The sequence below is a fragment of the Rhinatrema bivittatum genome, chromosome 6 (genome assembly GCF_901001135.1).
Source record: "Rhinatrema bivittatum chromosome 6, aRhiBiv1.1, whole genome shotgun sequence".
In the NCBI taxonomy this organism is placed as follows: Eukaryota; Metazoa; Chordata; class Amphibia; order Gymnophiona; family Rhinatrematidae; genus Rhinatrema; species Rhinatrema bivittatum.
In genome coordinates this window covers 277092250-277112576 of record NC_042620.1, presented here as the reverse complement: position 1 = coordinate 277112576, position 20327 = coordinate 277092250, and the positions used below count along the sequence as shown (strand labels likewise).

The 20327-nt window shown below is 48.7% G+C and overlaps 1 protein-coding gene across 3 annotated transcripts in view; it reads left to right on the top strand.

Moving 5' to 3' along the window:
* Positions 1 to 20327, top strand: part of KIF4A (kinesin family member 4A) — a 265297-nt gene that overhangs the window by 70948 nt on the left and 174022 nt on the right. For all 3 annotated transcript variants that reach the window (XM_029607255.1, XM_029607254.1, XM_029607256.1), the window contains 4 exons: positions 15767 to 15856; positions 15986 to 16152; positions 16300 to 16394; positions 16816 to 16932. In XM_029607255.1, coding sequence (XP_029463115.1) covers positions 15767 to 15856; positions 15986 to 16152; positions 16300 to 16394; positions 16816 to 16932 — 469 coding nt within the window. The remainder of the gene's footprint in view (positions 1 to 15766; positions 15857 to 15985; positions 16153 to 16299; positions 16395 to 16815; positions 16933 to 20327) is intronic.

Below are 20327 nucleotides of genomic sequence, written 5' to 3'. Positions count from 1 at the left end.
CTGTGAGGGGGGAGGTAGAGGACCGCCGTCGCCGGGGAGCTCTTTTCTTTTTTGTACTGTGCCTACCCTTTTTTCCTCGGGGCCACGGAGAGCTGCGGGTCTGCGGCCACGCGGCTGTCAAGGGACAGCCTGTGTTCGTCATGCGTTTCCAGTGGGGAGGGGGGATCCGTGATGCCAGCAGGGTCCCGGGGAAGCAGGCAGGTAAGCGTCTGTCCCGAGGCCGGCGATTATTGCGGGGCCGACTTCGGGGACGCCGGGTCCGGGCGCCATTTTGTTTGTTTTCTTCGCTGACGTTTTTGACGGGAACGGCGGCCATTTTAAGTCCGAGGGAAGCTGCGGCAGGTGCGTTGCCGGCGTGTGAGGGGGAGGACGACCCTTCTCCGATGTTATCCCCGCTGCGGGGATAACCCAAGGGGGACAGTCATGCTTCTGCGATGGGGGCTTTCTCTCCACATCCCTCTGGCCTCTGACTCTGACTCGTCCTTTGGGTCCGCGTTTGTGCTTATGCATAAGGCCTTCAAGGCCTGTAGACGGGCCAAGAAGAGGGCATGGGAGACCTCCACTTCGGATTCGGGGCCTCGGGCGGAGAAAAGGTCCAAGCCAGGTCCGGGGTTGGAGGGCCAGAGTAGGGCTCGACTACTCCAGTCCTCGGTTCCCAGGGGGGGGGAGCTGGAATCGACCACGGACACGGATGAGCCGGAGCACCCGTCCGGGGATACAGAGCTTCCGTCCCAGCCCCCGAGGGGGGTTGATGGGGACGGAGACCAAGGGGCCTTGGGTTCCCGAGGGGGATGACCCGAAGGTGATCCGTTTGTTTCGAAGGAGGAGCTGGGACCTCTTATCCCAGAAATTCTGGGGGAATTAGGGATCCAGGTGCCGCAGGAGGAGTCCCGGCTCGGAGTAACGGACCCAGTCGTTTTAGGTCTCCTTGGCCTCCTTCAGCCTTCCCTTTGCATTTTTCTGCCTCGGATTTGCTGTTTAAGGAATGGGACACTCCGGATTTGGGGTTGAAGGTGGCGAAGGCGATGGATAAACTCTATCCCTTACCGGAGGATGCCCAGGACATGCTGCGCATGCCGAAGATAGACTCTGCAGTAGCGGCGGTCACAAAGAAAACCACCATTCCGGTCACCGGAGGTACTGCTCTTAAGGATTTGCAAGACAGGAAGCTGGAGGTGCAGCTGAAAAAGATCTTTGAAGTCTCCGCATTGGGAATTAGTGCGGCTATTTTTAGTAATTTTTCCCTTCGGGCAGGTCTCCGCTGGGCACAGCAGCCCTTGGCCAATGAGTCTGTCGCCGGAAGAAGCACGCCAAACGAGTCCCTTGGAGGCGGTGATCGCTTATAGTGCGGATGCCTTCTATGATCTTCTTCGCACTTCGGCCAGGATGATGGTTTCGGCGGTGGCCGCGCGGAGGCTGTTGTGGTTACGACATTGGTCGGCGGACGTGACTTCTAAAGCACGGCTAGGTTCCTTGCCCTTCAAGGGGAGACTGTTTGTTTGGTAAAGAATTGGAAGATTTGATTGAATCCTTGGCGGAGAATAAGGTTAATCATTTACCGGAGGACAAGCCGCGGTCTCGGGGGGGCTGGCCCTTCCAGGTCGCATTTTCGCGGTAGTCGCTGGCCTCGAGGCTCCCGGGAATCCGTTTCTTCTTTTCATCACAGTGCACAGCATCAACAATCTTATTCGCAGTCCTTTCGCTGGTGCCGTTTCGGTCGTTCGGGCGCCGGTCAGCCTGTGCAGGGGGGGGCGTCTCTGCTGTTTTTACAAGGAATGGACCAGGATCACGTCGGACCAGTGGGTCCTAGATGTGATAAGACACTATTAAGAGTTAGATTTTTTACACCGGCCGTTTCCGTTTTTTCTGGTATCCCCTTGCGGGTTCTCAGCGAAGCGATGGGCGATACGGGCCACACTAGATTGTCTCAGGGAGCTCGGCGCGATTGTTCCCGTTCCGGTCAACGAACTTCGCAGGGACCGGTATTCTATTTACTTCGTAGTACCAAAGAAGGAAGGAACATTTCGGCCCATCCTGGACCTGAAGGGGGTCAACAAATGTCTGCGGGTTCCTCGGTTTTGAATGGAAACTTTACGGTCTGTGATCGTGTCCGTGCATCCGGGGAGTTTCTGGCCTCCCTGGACCTCACGGAGGCGTATCTCCACATCTGCATTTGGGCAGAGCATCAACAGTTCCTTCAGTTTGCAGTGCTGGGGCAGCATTTTCAATTCCAGGTGCTCCCGTTCGGTCTGGCCACAGCACCTCAAACGTTCACCAAGATTATGGTGGTAGTGGCAGCACACCTCCGGAGGGAAGGTCTGTTGGTGCACCTGTATTTGGACGATTGGCTAATCCGTGCCAAGTTGGAGACGCTCTGCCGAGCAGCGATCCAGCGGGTTCTCCAATTGTTGGACAAGCTCGGTTGGATAGTCAATGTCTCCAAGAGTCAGTTGAAGCCGTCGCAGTCCCTGGAGTTTTTGGGAGCGTTGTTCGACACTCGTCAGGGAACTGATTCTCTTACACAAGACCGAATGTTCACATTGCAAGCGCGCGTTCGCAGATTGTTATCCAAGCAGGTGCCCATTGTCTGGGACTATTTGCAGGTGTTGGGGTCCATGACGTCAACACTGGAATTGGTACCTTGGGCGTTCGCTCATATGCGGCCCTTACAGTCAGCGTTGCTCTCCCGATGGAACCCGGTCTCTGAAGAATTTCATCTGCCCCTGACTCTGGCAGCCAAGGACAGCTTGGATTGGTGGTTGTGTCCGGCCAACTTGAGTTGCAGGGTTCCTTTAGAGATCCCGTCTTGGACGGTCATTACCACGGATGCCAGTCTGCTCTGCTGGGGAGCGGTATGCTTACGGCGTTCAATACAGGGGCAGTGGTCACCTCAGGAAGCGTCGTGGTCCATAAATCATCTGGAAACCGGAGCGGTTTGGCTGGCTCTTCTGGAGTTCCTACCACTCATTCGCGGCAGGGCAGTCAGTGTTGTCAGACAACGCGACCACAGTGGCGTACATCAACCGACAAGGGGGAACCAAGAGTCAGGCTGTAGCGTCCGAAGCTAGTCTCATGTTTGCCTGGGCGGAGTGTCATCTCAGTTGTCTCGTAGCCTCCCACATAGCCGGGGTAGACCATGTTCAGGCCAATTTCTTGAGCCGAAATTGGCTGGATCCAGGAGAGTGGGAGCTAGCGGAGGATGCCTTCCGGCTCATTTGTGCTCTTTGGGGCACACCTGCGATTGATTTGATGGCAACCTTCCGCAATGCGAAAGCGCCTCGGTTTTTTTACTCGAAGGCGGGAGACTGCAGCAGAGGGAGTAGATGCTCTGGCTCTTCCATGGCCGGACGTACTACTCTGTTTTTCCTCCGTGGCTACTCATAGGAAAGGTGTTGTGATGGATCGAGGCACACTCGGCGGATGTTCTGGTGGCTCCAGAGTGGCCACGGCGCCCGTGGTTCGCAGACTTCCTGAACCTGGCGGTAGAGGAGCCTTTCCTTTTCCCGTATGTTCCGGACCTTCTGCACCAAGGACCCGTGTGTTTCGACCAGGTCGATCGCTTTTGTCTAGCGGCCTGGCTTTTGAGAGGCAAAGGCTGAGATCTAAGGGCTACACGGAACCGGTGGTCGCTACTCTTACGCTCCCGGAAGAAGTCTACTTCCTTGTCTTATGTTAGGGTCTGGAAGTTGTTTGAATTGTGGTGTCTGGACCGGGACGTGGTTTCTACGTGAGCGACCGTGCCGGATATCCTTCTGTTCCTGCAGGACGGTTTGTCTAAGGGTCTTTCATGTAGTTCCTTGCGGGTTCAGGTAGCTGCGCTGGGTTCCTTACGTGGTTTGATTCAGGGGAAACCAGTGGAGGCTCATCCTGATGTAGCAGTTTCCTGCGAGGGGCGAAACATCTGCGGCCTCCGATTCGTCAGCCTTGTCCATCCTGGAATTTGAATCTTGTTGTTCGGGCCTTGTGTGGCGCTCCGTTCGAGCCTATTCGCAAAACCACCTTGAAGGATTTGACTCTGAAGGTAGTGTTCTTAGTGGCCAATGTTTCGGCGCGTCGGATTTCCGAGCTTCAAGCTTTGTCGTGCAGGGAGCCCTTTTTGAGGATATCGGAGTCAGGGGTATCCTTGCATACGGTTCCATCCTTCTTACCCAAGGTGGCTTCTTTCCATGTCAACCAGTCTGTTGAGTTACTGTCATTCTTGCAAACTCGATGATTCGGATCCTTTGGCTAAGGACCTCCGTAAATTGGATGGGCGGCGCGTCCTATTACGTTATCTGGAGGTAACTAATGCGTTTCGGGTTTCCGATCATCTGTTCGTGCTCTGGAGTGGTCCTCGAAGGGGCAATCCGGCGTCCAAGACTACTATTGCGTGATGGTTGAAAGAGGCCATCAATTCGGCGTATGTTGCAGGGTCGGTCCCTGCCCTTGGGGCTGCGTGCCCATTCTACTCGTTCTCAGGCCACTTCTTGGGTGGAATATCAACATATCTTGGCGGAAGAGATTTGCAGGGCGGCCACATGGAAATCTTTGCATACTTTTTCCCGGCACTACTGTTTGGATGTCAAGGCTCCCGGTGCGGGAGGGTTTGGAGAAGGTGTGCTTAGAGCGGGCCTCTCCGGATCCCATCCCAGGTGAAGTGCGCTTGGGTACATCCCAGGAGTCTGGACTGATCCGGGTACGTACAGGGAAAAGAAAATTAGGTTCTTATCTTTGATTTTCGTTCCTGTAGTACCACGGATCAGTCCAGAGTCCCACCCGGATAAGTGCTACTATCTGGCGAGGCCATAGTGTACATGCTGTTGTCTGTTCGAAATTTTGCTCCTTTTCTGTCTGTTATCGGTATCTCTGGTTCGTTTTCCCAGTTGGGCGTTGAGAACCGGTAATGAGGATTCTGTTGGACTGGTGGTTTTGGTCCTGGTTAGAAGGTTCGTTAGCCAGTTTGATTTGTGATTTTCCTGCTCTGACATTAAGTAATACTGCCGGGACTGTAGGTGGCACCAGCCTAGATATAGGCGGATATTTGTTTGTAAACTTCTGTCTCCATCTGCTAGAGGGGGGGGCCAAATCCAGGAGTCTGGACTGATCCGTGGTACTACAGGAACAAAAATTATCAAAGGTAAGAACCTAATTTTCTTTGAGTAAGCCCCGGGGCTCTGTCCGTTGCTGGTCTATCACTGAACTGGAACCTTGATTCTTAAGAATTGATGCATTTCCTTGTAGGCCAGGACCAGTGCACATTGGGGGTAGGCAGTAGTGGTGGTTGGACTGTTTGTTTTTTTTGCTGGGGTCCCTTCATTGATCACAGTATTGGCCTACCCCATCTAATGGAGGCTGCAAGTGGTAGATTTGATTATGAACCTCAGCGGTCAGTGATGGTAACCCAACTCACACCTGGAGAGTTGGATTATCAGGATTGGGAAGCCCCGATTCCCGTTGTTTTTCCTGCCTCTTCAGGAAAGTAAGATGTGACTCTTATGGGTTCTCCCCCCCCCCCCGAGGCCTGGTTGTCCACTCCCACAGAGGTTGACCCTCATTCTTCATTTCCCAGAGAAGGGATTTCACTGCTCTGACCAGCAGTTAATCTATCTAGTACTAAATAAATTAAATATCGACTGACCTGATATCAGATCCAACAGAGAACACTCTTCATAGGTCTTCCTAAGGCACAGCAAGTCTATTTTGCAAGGGAGTTATTTCAAAATTGGTCTTCCTGTCTGATTTGGAGTCTCCTCTTCAGGGTTGCTCCTTGGTGAAGATTAGGGGTTTCTCCTGTCCAGGAGTGACCTTTGATACCTGCTGAGCTTAGTGGGTGTGTTTCATGGATGATTACTATTGCCAGCCATTCTCACCTGCAGGTCTCTACCTCAGTGAGGAGGGATCTAATCCATATCCATGGATATGGCCTTTCAACCTCTCACCATATCCATGGCTGAGGGAGTTTGAGGACGAGGGATCCTGCAACAGAAGTGCTGCTCTTGGTTGCGATGACTTGCAAGTTATAGTTCCCCATTTTAGGGTTAACGCTGTCTGTGGAGAAGATTGTCCTTGTTTGTGTATCTGTTCCACTTACTGGTCTACTGGAATCAGCAGCGAGTTACTCAGTTGATGTTGAGATATACAGCCTAGCAGTTCTCACCCTTGCAGCCCAACAGTCTGCCTAGTGTTCTTTGCTCCTTCCAACTTCCTGTTGGAATGTTGAGGGGAGGGGTAGAAAAGCTAGGGCATTCATGGTATACTCGTATACACTAACCACTCTTTCCTTATTTTTTTTTCGCCAAGTTCTGGCCAGTAAATGCCTCTAGCTTTTTTACATTTCATTGGGGTGCCTAAAGTGTCTTCCTGTTCACCTGAACTATCCTGTAGATGGGATGGCTAGGCCTGCCCTTGACAGGATGCAGTGTGGGTGAGCTTCTAGCCTTGCTTAACTCCCTGCTCGGGTGTTTGGGCTAGCGATCCCATTTCAGGGATTGCCTTTCCTTCCCTAAAACTCTTGACACTGTCCTGCATGGTCAACTATGTGCAGTATTTTGGCACGTAGATTCCGTCACAGACCCTGCGGTGACTGATTATTCTTCCAAGCGTTGCTTGGGTTTTTCTGCCCATTTGTGTCTATCAGCCAAACATGGGGCAGACCTCTGCAAATGCATTTTGTCCTTCAGATGCCAATGGACTACAGTTTCTTTCTGAAGGGGTCTCAGTCCCCAGTTATTTTTTTTTTTTTGTTGCCTTGTGACACTGAAGGAAGCTATATGGTCTTTGTCCAAGCGTTCTTCTCTTATTTGCTTTTCTAAACATTTTCCTGTATCCAGGAAGTTCTAGACCTACTGTCAGGGTTAACGGATCAGAAACCCTGCTTGTAGTTTTCCAAGCTCACTTGCTGGCATTTTCATCACTCTCCTGTCCTAGTTTAGTTAGGCCCTTCTGCTTCACATTTGTGGGGGTTTTTTTGGTCTTTCTATGGTTTTCTTTGTAGAACCCAACTTTTTATCACACCTAGACCCCTAAACTGGACTACTGCAACTCCCTTCTCTTAGGCCTCCCTGCTTCCACCATCAAACCCCTACAAATCCTGCAGAACGCCATGGCGAGAGTTATAACCATATCATATATCAACCATATCATATCATTCCAACAACCAGCGTTCCAGTCACAGCATTCATTTAACCAGCCTCCAGCATTCATCCAACCTTCATCCAGCATTCATTCTTATCATTCTAACAACCAGCCTTCCAGTCACAGCATTCATTTAACCAGCCTCCAGCATTCATTCTTATTCTAACAACCAACATTCCGGACACAATCAGGCCACAATGACTTTTGGTCTTCCAATACGATTCTTCATCACAGTACTCTCTCTTCACAGGAAAATCTTCTAGGCTTTCCCGTTCACACACCTACAAATCCCTCATCCCCATCAAGATTTCCCCTATTACCCAAATTCTAGGTCTCGCTCTTTTCTCCCTGATACTATTTAACACCCAATCCCTCACCAAGAAAACGCTGATCCTCAATGACCTTCTTGACGCAAATCCGGACTTCTGCACCATAACAGAAACATGGCTTAAACCTACAGACGCTGCACTAATAAATAAACTACCAACACAGACCTACGATTTTTTCTCTATCCCCCGATGGAAAAAAGGGGTGGGGGTATTCTCCTAGCAGCCAAAAAAGATCTGAGATTCGCACAATATCCAGTTAACTCACCTGCTAAACTAGAAACAGGCCTTTTCAAATCAGACCATCTTTAAATCCTTCTTGTCTATGCCCCCCAGGCCTTCTAGATTCTGATATCTCATCCATTCTTGAAATAACAGCGTCACACCTAAATCTGGACTCCCCAGCTATAATCCTAGGAGATTTTAACCTACATGTCGACAACACCATACTCTCAACCAACTGCGAAGCATTCCTAACTGCCATGACAGCCATGGGATTCAAGCAGATAATCAACAAACCAACCCACAAAGCGGGTCATACCCTGGATCTTATCTTTGTGAACTCAGGTATCACACTCAGCACACCCGGCATGCAAACAAGTCCCCTGGTCAGACCATGCATTAATCTCTATCACCATCTCGCTGGCACAAATGAGCAACAAACACTTCCCTCAACCATCATTTCTTTACAGGAAATCTTGCTCCTCCGATGACCTCAGCAAACACCTAACCTTAGAACTCCCACTCATTGATGTCACCACTCCTAACTCAGTCCTCCACTCCTGGTCCATCATAACAGAAACGGTAGCAAACAAACTTTGTCCACTGGCAACAAAAAAACTCAAACACAACGTGGCTAAAAGACAACCATGGTTCAATAATGAACTTCGAAAACTCAAACATTATCTACGACAGAAAGAAAGTAAATGGCATAAAGCACCATCTTCAACCACCCTCTCTGCTTACAAACTCGCCCTCCACGTATACAAGAGCTCTACATTAAAAACAAAAAGGGGCTTCTACGCTCATAAGATCCATGACCTCACCTTCGACTCTAAAGCCCTTTTTGCTTACGTATCCAGTTTAACACAAATCAATGCTCCCGACATTCCATTAACCAAGCTCAAGCAAAAGCAGATGAGTTGGCCCTCTTCTTCAGCAATAAAGTCACTAACCTAACACAGCTGATGCCTAATACCTTTTCACTTTCCAGTACATATCTCCACCCCAACAGACATATCTCTCCAATTCTTCGAACCCATCACAACTTCAGAAATCCAAACAGTTTTGAAGAAAATGAAACCTTCTTCACATCCCTTTGTCCAAATCCCAACCAAACTGCTTCTGCTAATCCCTGATACCATCTCTAAAGCTCTGGCGGACATTATCAATTGTTCTTTATCCCAGGGAATCTATCCAGACAACCTTAAAATAGCCTCCATCAAACCTCTCCTAAAGAAACCAAACTTGGACCCTAAAGATCCCAACAGCTTCCGTCCGATCTCCAACCTCCCATTCATAGCCAAGGTCATGGAAAAATTAGTTAACACACAATTATCGGCCTACATCGAAGATCACAATATCCTGTTCCCTACTCAATATGGCTTCCGAAAAGCATTAAGTACCGAATCACTACTCATTTCCCTGACAGACTTCCTCATCATGGGCCTCAATAAAGGTCATGCCTACTTATTGATCCTCCTGGACCTCTCACCAGCATTTGATACTGTTAACCACTCCATCCTCCTAAATCAGCTGGCAAACATCGGCATTGCAGGTACTGCACTGGCCTGGTTCAAAACATTCCTTGGGAACAGAGGCTACAAGGTCAAAATACCCAATAAAGAATCTCACTGTTATCCTTCCTCACTAAGAGTTCCTCAAGGCTCCTCCCTCTCTCCCATGCTCTTCAACATTTACCTTCTCCCACTTTGCCAATTGTTAACCAAACTGAACCTAAAACACTTCTTATATGCCGACAATGTCAGGAAGTATTTCTTCACGGAGAGGGTGGTGGATGCCTGGAATGCCCTTCCGGAGGAAGTGGTGAAGACCAGAACTGTGAAGGACTTCAAAGGGGCGTGGGATAAACACTGTGGATCCATAAAATCAAGAGGCCGTCAATAAAGAGTGGGTGGCTCGCCAGAATGATGGCTACTGCCTGGAGATAATACCCTTATTCAATAAACATACACATGGTTACTGTGACTCCAACATCGCTCTAAGCTACAACAGCAAGAGGAAATGTGGATAAAAGGATTCGCACTCACAAAGCGGGGAGTAGCTGGCTTGTTACGGCGGTTACTACCCCAAACCAAATAAGCCTGATACTTCACTTTCAATGCATATCCAGCATAGCTCCCTGCTTCGACGGCAGGGGAGAAGAAAAACTGATACTACACGCATATCCAGCATAGCTCCCTGCTTCGACGGCAGGGGAGAAGAAAAACTGATACTACACGCATATCCAGCATAGCTCCCTGGTTCAACGGCAGGGGAGAAGAAAAACTGATACTACACGCATATCCAGCATAGCTCCCTGCTTCAACGGCAGGGGAGAAGAAAAACAACCAATAAGGGCTGAATAACACATTCTGGGTAAAACAAATAAGCATGGGTGTAGCTTGCTTATTGCGGCGGTTACTACCCCTACTACCCCTAACTAATCAAGCTAGATATTTCACTTGGATGCAGCTCCATCACTGCTCTCTACATTAATGATGGGGGTGGAAGGGAAATAGAACCAAAGAACTAAGAGAAACAGATAAGTATGAGAAATGTGTGAAGCTTGCTGGGCAGACTGGATGGGCTGTTTGGTCTTCTGCCGTCATTTCTATGTTTCTATGTCCAGATCGTGATCCCCCTTAAAGAATCCATCACAAAAACTCTAGAATTTTGGGAAAATTGCCTTCTAGAAATCAACTGCCTCCTCACCAGTCTAAACTTAATACTAAATTCTTCAAAAAGCAAACTCCTTCTCATATCCCCGGATAACAGTAACATCACTACGAATCCACCAGCCAACCTGCAAATTTCACAAGTAAGAGACTTAGGAGCTGCTATTGATAATCGGCTAAACCTAAAATCATTTATTAACCAAACTAAGGACTGCTTTCATAAACTACATGTCCTAAAAAGAATAAAGCCACTCTTCCACTTTCATGACTACAGAACACTTCTGCAAGCAATAATCTTCTCTAAGATAGATTACTGAAACTCTCTTAGGTCTCCCCTCATCTCACACCAAACCTCTTCAGATGGTTCAAAACACGGCAGCCAGAATATTGACAAACACAAGGAGAAGAGACCACATATCTCCAATCCTCAAAGACCTACATTGGTTGCCAATTCACTACAGAATCATATGTCCATTACTACCATCTACAAAGCTATTCATCACCATGCTCCGCTTAACCTACAAATCCCATTCAAAAAACATACCTCCGCCAGACCCATCAGAAAGACTTATAGAGAATCATTATATGTACCACACTCCAAAACCTCTCAACATAAAACCTTTAGAGACCGGGCCTTCTCCACAGCAGGACCACCTCTATGGAACTCCATCCCTCCGGATCTGCGACAGGAACCCTGCCTTCTAACATTCAGGAAAAGGCTCAAAACGTGGTTATTTAAAAAAGCCTTTCTGGACCCCAACTGAACCTCAACGCACCCTCAATTTACTCTCAGACATTACCATAACAGTGTAAACAATAACAAAGGAATTTAGCAGAAAGAGCAATTATTTACAATCACCTTTTTTTCTGCTCCCAGTTGTGTACATCCCTGTTTTATTGTAACTGCAACGTTTCTCTTCGCACCTGTTAAAGTTTTATTGTATCTTCATTTTACACTCCCCTTGTTAAATGTAAACCAGCATGATGTGATACGTATCGCGAATGCTGGTATAGAAAAACACTAAATAACCAATACCCGAAAGGACCACATCACTCCCATATTAAAAGATCTGCACTGGCTCCCCATGTCTTTCCGTACACAATACAAAACACTTACTGTTCTACACAACACACTCTACAAAAACCATCTCCCCTGGCTCGAAGAAATGCCACGCTTCCGTTCCTTTAACCGCCCTACTAGAACCTCCCTTGTAGGTGCCCTTCATACCCCATCCCTCAAAACTGCACACCTCACCATCACTAGAGAAAGGGCTTTCTCCATTGCTGGCCCCACTCTTTGGAACTCCCTTCCTGCTGATCTCCACTTGGAACCATCCCTACACCAATTCAAAAAAGGAATCAAGACATGGCTCCTCAAGCTGGCCTATTCCGGACACTAATCAAACCTAGATAGTGCTCCTCCTTGAACTGCCCTGGCTCCCTCGCCTCCCACCCTAGCCCCATAGAACTCACCTTTTGTTTTTGTACATGTGTATACTGTTAACCCAGTTATGACTTGCACTTTGCATGTGTTTGATTTTTTTGTATTTAACTTGATTACCCTTTATCCTCTCTTCTTATTCTCGTTCCCACCTCCTTCTCCCAGCTAGGTTACTCCCCCCTGCCCCCGTCACCCTTTATAGCCAGCCCCCTATCCTTGTTCATTGTAATTTCCTTCTAAGTTACTTGTAAACCAACATGTGTCCTACGAATGCCGGTATATAAAAGCTCATAAATAAAACAAATTATCATTTTGGTAGCCCTTCTCTGTACCTTCTCCATCGCAATTATCTTTTTTGAGATACGGCAACCAGAATTGTACACAGTATTCAACGTGCGGTCTCACCATGGAGCGATACAGAGGCATTATGACACTTTCCGTTTTATTCACCATTCCCTTTCTAATAATTCCCAACATTCTGTGTGCCCTCTGAATTGCCCTTGTCTACCAACTGTTGTTGGACCAGGACACTTCTACCAGGGACCACTGCCCTTGGGCAGCTAATCCTTGACACACTGCTCCCCAACTGCTGAGACTGGCATCCTTGGTCACCACCACCACCTAGTCTGGAACCTCCAGATCCACTCCCTTCTCCAAAATGGACTGCAGTAACCACCACAAGAGACTGGATCTGGCCTCTTCCTGGAGTGGCAACAGCACTTGAAACTCCTCAGACATCAGGTTCCAACAGTATAGGAGGGCTTTGTGTATGTGCACAAAGGCCCATGGCACCAGATCTAGCATAGACATCATGGAGCCAAGTACCTGTAAATAATCCCAGACCTTGGGAACCGGCAGATCCCTCAGACAAGCCATGTGTCTGCAACTTGAGAATCCTTTCTGGGGTGAGGAGCACCTTGCCCACCAGGGTGTTGAAACTTGCACCCAGATAGTTCAAGCATTGAAAAGGGACCAGCTGACTCTTTCTAGGTTTATCACCCAGCCTAGGGACTCCAGGCGCTCCTTCGCTTGCTGAATGAAGGTGAAACACTTCAATCGAATGAGCCATTCGCCAAGAAGGATGAACCAGTATCCCTTCTCTTCTGAGGTTCACCGCCACTACTACCATCACCTTTTGTGAACGTTCTCTTTGCCGGAGCCAAGCCAAAGGGCAGGGCTCGAAACTGAAAATGTTCTCCCAGTGCCATGAATTGCAGAAATCTCAGATCCGCCCTAATGGGGAATATGGAAATATGCCTCGTCAGTTCGAGAGAGGCCCGGAGCTCCTCTTTGCACACTGCTGCAATCACTGTGCGCAATGTTTCCATTTGGGAACATGGAATGTTGCGTTGACCCTTTTAGAGATCCCTTCTTGGGAACCACAAAGTACACTGAATACCTTCTCTGACCGTGCTCCCCAAGCGGCACCGGGAGGTGGACGAAGTGCAACAGGGCACGGTGAAGGCCGCCTTGAGGGGTCAAGAAAATTAACACACAGCGGTCTTTTATTACTTCCAGCTCCCATTGGTCGAAGGTGATTCTGGTCTATTCCTTGTAAAAATGGGACAACCTGCCTCACAGTCACAAGGGAGGAGCGGACCAGCCTGCCTTCATTGGGCAGACATGGCACCTCCAGACCCTTGTCCAGAACCCTCTGGCCGGTCTACAATTCCCCTGAAAGGACTGTCTTCCTGAACCTTGCTTTTGTGAAGAACTGGACTAACCTCTGCTGCCATGAAATCTCATCTCATGGAAACTAGAACAAGATGGAAAGGACTTTTGTGCCCTTATCCTCAGGCAATCTGTTCCCCCCCCCCCCCCCCCCCCCCCCCCCTTAGAGTCTGCCAGATGCTTCATCAGCTTCTCCAGGTCCTCACCGAACTGCCCCTTAAAAGGGAGATTAGCAGGTTGTGCCTTCGACCAAACATCTGCTGGCCAGTTTCATAGCCCCAGAAGCTTTCCCGTGGCCACTGTGGACACCATTCCTAGCTGAAGTGCGAAGCCAATCTTAGAGGGCATCTGCCACATAAACCACATCCACTACCAGGCAAGCATCTTCGCCAGCAGCCCACGAGGTACTTAGGCTGACTCCTGCACCCAGCACAAACAAGCCCACTGCATAAGGCTGGCGCAGACTGTAGCTCTAAGGCTCAGAGTCGAGACTTCAAACAGCCTCTTCAACAGGATCTCCAGCTTTTTATCCTGGACATCCTTGAAAGCTGACCCTGCCACTGGAATGATTGCCTTCATTACTGCCAATACCACTGCATCCACCTTTGTAAGCTTCCACATCTCTAAGAGTCTCAGGCAGGGGGTACAACCTGGCCATAGCCCTGGCCCCCTTCAGTTCGGCTTCTGGGAATTCCCACTCCCAGTCAATCAACTTCTTGACCTGCTTCGGCAAGGGAAATGTCCTCTGTGCTCCATGTAACCTCTCCAACACCGGGTTGACCTCCCTCCCTGTCTGAATCCTCCTGAGTCACTTATTCTCCAGTTCCTCCAGAATCTGAGGGATAAGCGGTTGCAATTCATCCTTGCGAAATAAACTAACAACCTTGGGGTCATCCCTTTCTGTCAAAGGGACTTTGTCTGTATCCAGGACCCCCAGTGACCTAGCCCCAGGATCTGTGCCCTGGTCCTCCTGCGGCTCTTGTGATCATCACCCATTGGATCAGTGCCCTCAGAATCCTCAGAGGAAGTCTCATCAGCAAGCGAATGCTTGAGACCCAACAGGCGCAAAATGCCCCCCTTCCATGGAGGCGCCTCAGTCTCTTATGGACTATCCGGCCTGGCTGAAAGGCTGGTTGCTTATTTGCCAGCTCCTGACTGGTGAGAGAGGCTTCATGCATCGGAAAAACGAAATCAGTGGAAAAGCTACCATGGATCACCTGCTCCGCAGTCTGTCCTTTCCTGTGTTTGCTGGCACTTCTCCACCCCATCTGAGAAAGCAGGGAATGGGAATCCCTGCTCTCCACATTCAAGGCAGGGCTCCTGCCAAGTGGAGGTAAAATGACTGCCGTCTGAGCCCCCTCTTGGGGCCTCCTGCACAGGGCCTGCATCCTGAGTGCAGGGTCTGCCCCTGGGAATCTGTCGAGGCTCCCTCACCTCCAGAGACACAGATGGGGTAGAGAAGGGTCGCGTTGAGGCGAATGCCTCCCCCCACAGGCCCGTCAGAATTTCCCACTCTCGACGGGAGTCAGCATGGTGTACATAGTGCTGCTTGCGGCTAAAAATAGAGCAGGAGAAAAAAATAAAGCTGCTGCAGCCTCGCCATGTCCGGGCCACGGGTGCTGAATGAACAGCACAAGTCATGCGAGCCTGTCCTCCCCTCCCCCCCCAATTGCTGAGCTGACCAACCGCAGGAAGGAGAAAAAATGTAATAGCACCGGCATCTCTGAAAGACCTCAGCTATCCCAGCCTCCGAAAAGTTCTCTCCTGTTTCTGGGGCTCCAGGGCACTTCCACATCTGGCTTTGGAGGGAGGCCCTCAGGAGCAAGGGAACCAGGACCCCTGGCTCTTCTCCCCCCCCCCCCTTGGAATCAAGGGTCAAGCCTAGGTGGGGATATCCAACCCCTTACTCAACCAGAGGGATGGCCCACGAAGGTACCTAACACCTCTGGGAACTCCGGATCTTTTCCCTATTCTAAATTAACTTCTTTTTTTTTTTTTTTTACACTTAACAGATTGCAGGTATGCCCCATTACCATCTGCTGGAGACAGAGAAATTTACTGAGGGACTTTAGGTGGTAGCAGTGCCTCAGTGTTTTGTTCTCTGCCTCCATCTGCTGGTAGGGCTGCATAAACCCACTTGTCTGGACTGATCTGGGTATGAACAGGATTAGCAAGTCTGATCTGGTTCGATTGCATAACTCACTGGACTAGTCTGATTGTATTAAAGGAGAGTAAACTGTCCTCTATGCTATATTGGAGTAAGTTGCTCTATATTTTGATGCCTTTATTCTTTAAAATGCTTTCCTTCAAATTTTCAGATTTATAATGAGGAGATCTTGGATTTACTATGCTGCTCTCATGAAAAATCCTCCCATATCAGCATTCGTGAAGATAAGGAAGTTATAAAGGTATGTCTTTATACAGTCACATCTCAAGGCAAGTAGGAATGAACGTCTGTACTTGGTATTAAGATGGTGCATGTCAGAATAGAGATCTGAAGCTAGTAAAATGGGCAAATATCTTTTCCCTGTAATCAGATTGTTGGATTGACGGAGCGAGATGTGACCTCTGCAGTAGACACTGTACTCTGCCTGGAACAAGGGAACAACTCACGTACTGTGGCCTCCACTGCTATGAACTCTCAGTCCTCTCGATCGCATGCCATCTTCACCATTGCCATTGAACAGAGCAAGAAAACTGATAAGTATGTATGAAGCTGCTTCCATTTTCAATTTGTTCAGCAGGTGCTTGTTAGGATGCTCATCTTCTTACTAACTCGACACTTCACACTGGTAGTTTGATTTTGGAAACATGGTGACTGATGTGCAACCCCATTCTACCTTTGCAATAGGAACTGCAGTTTTCGTTGCAAGCTTCACTTGGTGGATCTGGCAGGATCTGAAAGACAAAAGAAGACAAAAGCTGAGGGAGACCGGTTAAGAGAAGGTAAACATGGCTCTCTGTAAATGCTGGTGCTTTTCATCCAGTACTTCAACACCTTGTCAGTGCAGATCAGGCCTGACCTGTGGCACTTTTGCATGCCAGTCTTAACAAAAGCTTGTCAAAATTAGTGATGTGAATCTGATGCAGTTGCACATCTAAGATGCTGCACTTCAAATAACCAAACTGCAGGTTGCAGGTGCTTTACCACCTTTGATTAGGTGTGTAAGCAGAATGAGACAATCCTTTCTCTTTAGGACAGGGAGGAAATTCAACTTTTTTTTTTTCCTGTCCTGGTATCCACCCCTTAGTAAACTGTCTAATTTAGATAATGTACCATCTTCCCAATGTTGAATTACTAGTCTATCAAATGGTGTCAGTATGGATGTTGCATTGCTTTGTCTTGCTCGTGTGATTCTGTACACAGGTATCAACATTAACAGAGGGTTGCTGTGCCTGGGGAATGTGATCAGTGCCCTGGGAGAGGACAGGAAGGGGGGTTTTGTTCCATACCGGGATTCCAAGCTCACTCGGCTTCTGCAAGGTGGGTGCTGCACTCAAGATGGCACTGAAAGTGCTGGTTTTGCATGACTTACCAAGTTTTGGGTTTTTTTTTTTTTTTGTTCTGAACTATAGCTGAGAAGTTAGCAGTAATAGAACACATTTGTCAAAATATCTGATGTATTGAACACATGGACCTATTTATAGAGCCATTAACATTACATTTTGTATGTCCATATTTCCTTTTTCCCAAAAATGACTCAAAGCAATTTACAGTATAAATTGTTTTAAAATCCATCCCCAGTACTGATCCCCCTCCCTATTCACTCTCTTAATCTTAATGTTCACATTTCTGTGAACTTAGATTTTTCTTTTCATCTCCAGAGCAGTCCAAATAAGTTAGTCCATTACCAGCAGATGGAGACAGAACAGGTTTGATGTCTCTACAGGACCCCCATATAGGGTGACACCCTGCCAGTTTTATCTGCTTCCAATAGATGGTAGGGTAGCATACCTGTGCTGCTCTGAGGTCCAGGTTCTGGGCTGGTGGTGAAGATTCTTGTGGAGATTGTGGTAGACTCCTGGGCTGACAGATTTACTAGCCTGATTCTCCCTCAGTTGCGTGTTTGGACCAAGGACTGTCCTTAGAAGGTTCTCCCTTCAGCTCTCCTCTTGGTGAGAAAACTTGTTGGACAGCTGAGATATTGAGCAGCTGCACAGTGCACATCTCAGGCTTGATTTGGGCATAAGATTGCCATATATACCCTCCATGGCCACAGTGAGGTTTCTGTGGGGAGTGAGTGGTGTTCATGTCAGGAGAGTGGAAAACACTCTGGGGTCCGCACTATTGCTGCATGCACTGTTCTGTTTAGACTGGATGGGAGAAATCACAAACTGCAGCAGTTTTGAGGCTCCAAAATTCCTGTTCCCTGTATGTACCCGGATCAGTCCAGATAGCTGGGTTTTGCCTCCCTTCCAGCAGATGGAGACAGAAACTTGAAGAGCACCCCTCTTAACTGGGTGTAGCACCTGCGTCGTCTCAATATTTCTGTCTCCAGCAGATGGAGGTGATGAACAATCTGTGGCTCTGACAGATGTTAGGTTTTTGCAAAAAAAAAAAAAAAAAAAAAAAAAAGCAGCTCGAGTAGGACCAGAAAGAACTGTCATTCCTCCCAGGGGGGTTGGTGGGACCATCCCCCAAGTAGCAGGTGTTCAGGAGCAGGGTCAGTAGGCCAAAGTTGCTCCCCTCTCAAATGGCACCGGAGGTGATACCAGTGGTCTGGTTCTCTTCCCCCCCCCCCCCCCCCCCCTTGTGGATCCAGAGAAGCTTCCTGGGCCAGTAAAGTTTGGGAGGAAAAAAAGAGGTTCACTGGCCAGGGTCTGAACGGGCCATTATCCGCATTTTGGGAGCTCAAGCATATTTTCTTTTCCCTCAGCACCCCACTCTTTCCTGCCGCAATGCCGCGAGGCACCTGATGTTCATCCTGAGGGGAGCTCTGTTTGCGGCTCTCCTGCGATGGGCTCTGTGCGTTGCCTCCCCGGATGGGAGGGTTCCTCAGGAGTGGTGGGGTCGAAAGCAGGCAAGACCCACAGTGTTGGCAAATGACCTGCTAGTTCAGTGCTTGAGGCCGAGCCGTTCCCGCTAAGTGCAGGAATGGTGGCTATTTTGGAATTGTTTGGCACGGCACAGCAGCGGGCGAGGGGGATCTCCCATCAGATCTCTCTGGCTGGATTAAGTCCTGATTTTTTTTGGAGGAGAAGCCACATTCCCTCGGGGGGGTTCTATGGGCCCTTCTGATTTCCTCATGGTCTTCAGGGGTTCTAGGGGCCCTACTGGGTTTACAACAGACTTCATGCTTTTTTTTTTTTTGTAAATTTTTATTTACTCATATACAAGAACAGAATACGGAGTAAACAGACAAGCTAAGTACAACCAGTATCGTATACATAGCACAAGTAACCCTTTAAACAGCAATGATAAAACACTTCCACAGAACAATCTCTTTGGTGTGCATACAATCTCACAGTATGAAAAATAAACGATACATACAATATCATGGGTTCTGTCTTCCTTTGAACAATTCTTACTATTTAGTGTGAGAATTCCCCCCCCCCCCCCCCATTTCAGCCTAATATACATCACACTCTAGTACTGGGTCAGTCTCAACACTGCTTATTTTTCCACTTACGATAAGGTTCCCATATGTCCAAAAATTTACAGACTCTATCATGCTGGACCGCGGTAAGGTATCCCATCTGGTAAACTTTGTCTAATCTAGAGAGAACATTTAAGAAAGTGAGAGCTATATCAGCCTTCCATTGGTACGCTATTTCACTCAGAGTGGCTATAAAGATTTGCACTGACAGCCACCGTTGTTTGTCACTGCATAACCCTCCAATCAAGCCCAATAGACAACCCTTAGGGTCTAATGGTATAATGGCTCCCAAAACCTCAGAGGCAAACCGTGTCACTCTGTCCCACAGGCCTTGCACCTGGGTACAAGTCCACCACATATGGTAAAAATGTTCCTTTCTCTCCACACTTGTGCCAGGAAAGTTCGCTGAACTGGGAATTTATACAGTGTAATCTTTCAGGTGCCATTTACCATCTATATCGGGGGGTCAGGAACCCATGGCTCGCGAGCCAGATATGGCTCTTTTGATGGCTGCATCTGGCTCGCAGACAAATCTAAATCAGTGTCTCGCCACACTTTCCAGTCCCCCGCTGACCCAGCTGCTCCCCGGTCCTCGTCGGCCCGGAAGAGGAAGCGGCAGAATAGCTGGAGTCGGTGGCACCTGCATGCTCTCTTCTTCCCGCCCCCCCCCCCCCCCCGCGGCCCGGAAGAGGAAGTGGTGAGCATCGGGTGCGTGCGCGGGAAGAAGAGACCATGCTAGTGTGGTCAGCGTCGGTCCGACGAAAAGAAGACTGTGCAGCGCGGCTCGGAGTAAAATAAAGAAGAGATTCAACCGCGGCCGATGCGACTCCTCCTCCGCGAGGGCTGAAAATGAAGGAGGTTAGCGTTGGGAGGAGGCTGCTGCTGCCGTGAGTTCCTGGGGTGGGGGAGAGAGAGTGAATGAGCGAGCAAGCATGTGTGTTTGAGATCTTGTGTGTGTGAGTGAGAGATTGCATGTATGTGAATGATTGAGAGCCTGTATTTGTGAAAGAGTATGTCTGTGATTGAGAGCCTGCCTGTGAGAGAGAGAGCATGAATGTAAGTTTACGATTGGGAACCTGTATGTGTAGGTTTGTGATTGAAAACCTGTTTGTGTGAAAGAGTATGTGTGTATGATTGAGATCCTTTGTGTGAGAGAAATCATGTGTATGTATGATTAAGAGCCTGTGTGAATAAGTGAGAGATCATGTGTGTCTTTGTGATTGAAAGCTGGTTTAGGTGAGGGAGCATGTGAGTATGTGATTGAGAGCCTGTGAATAAATGA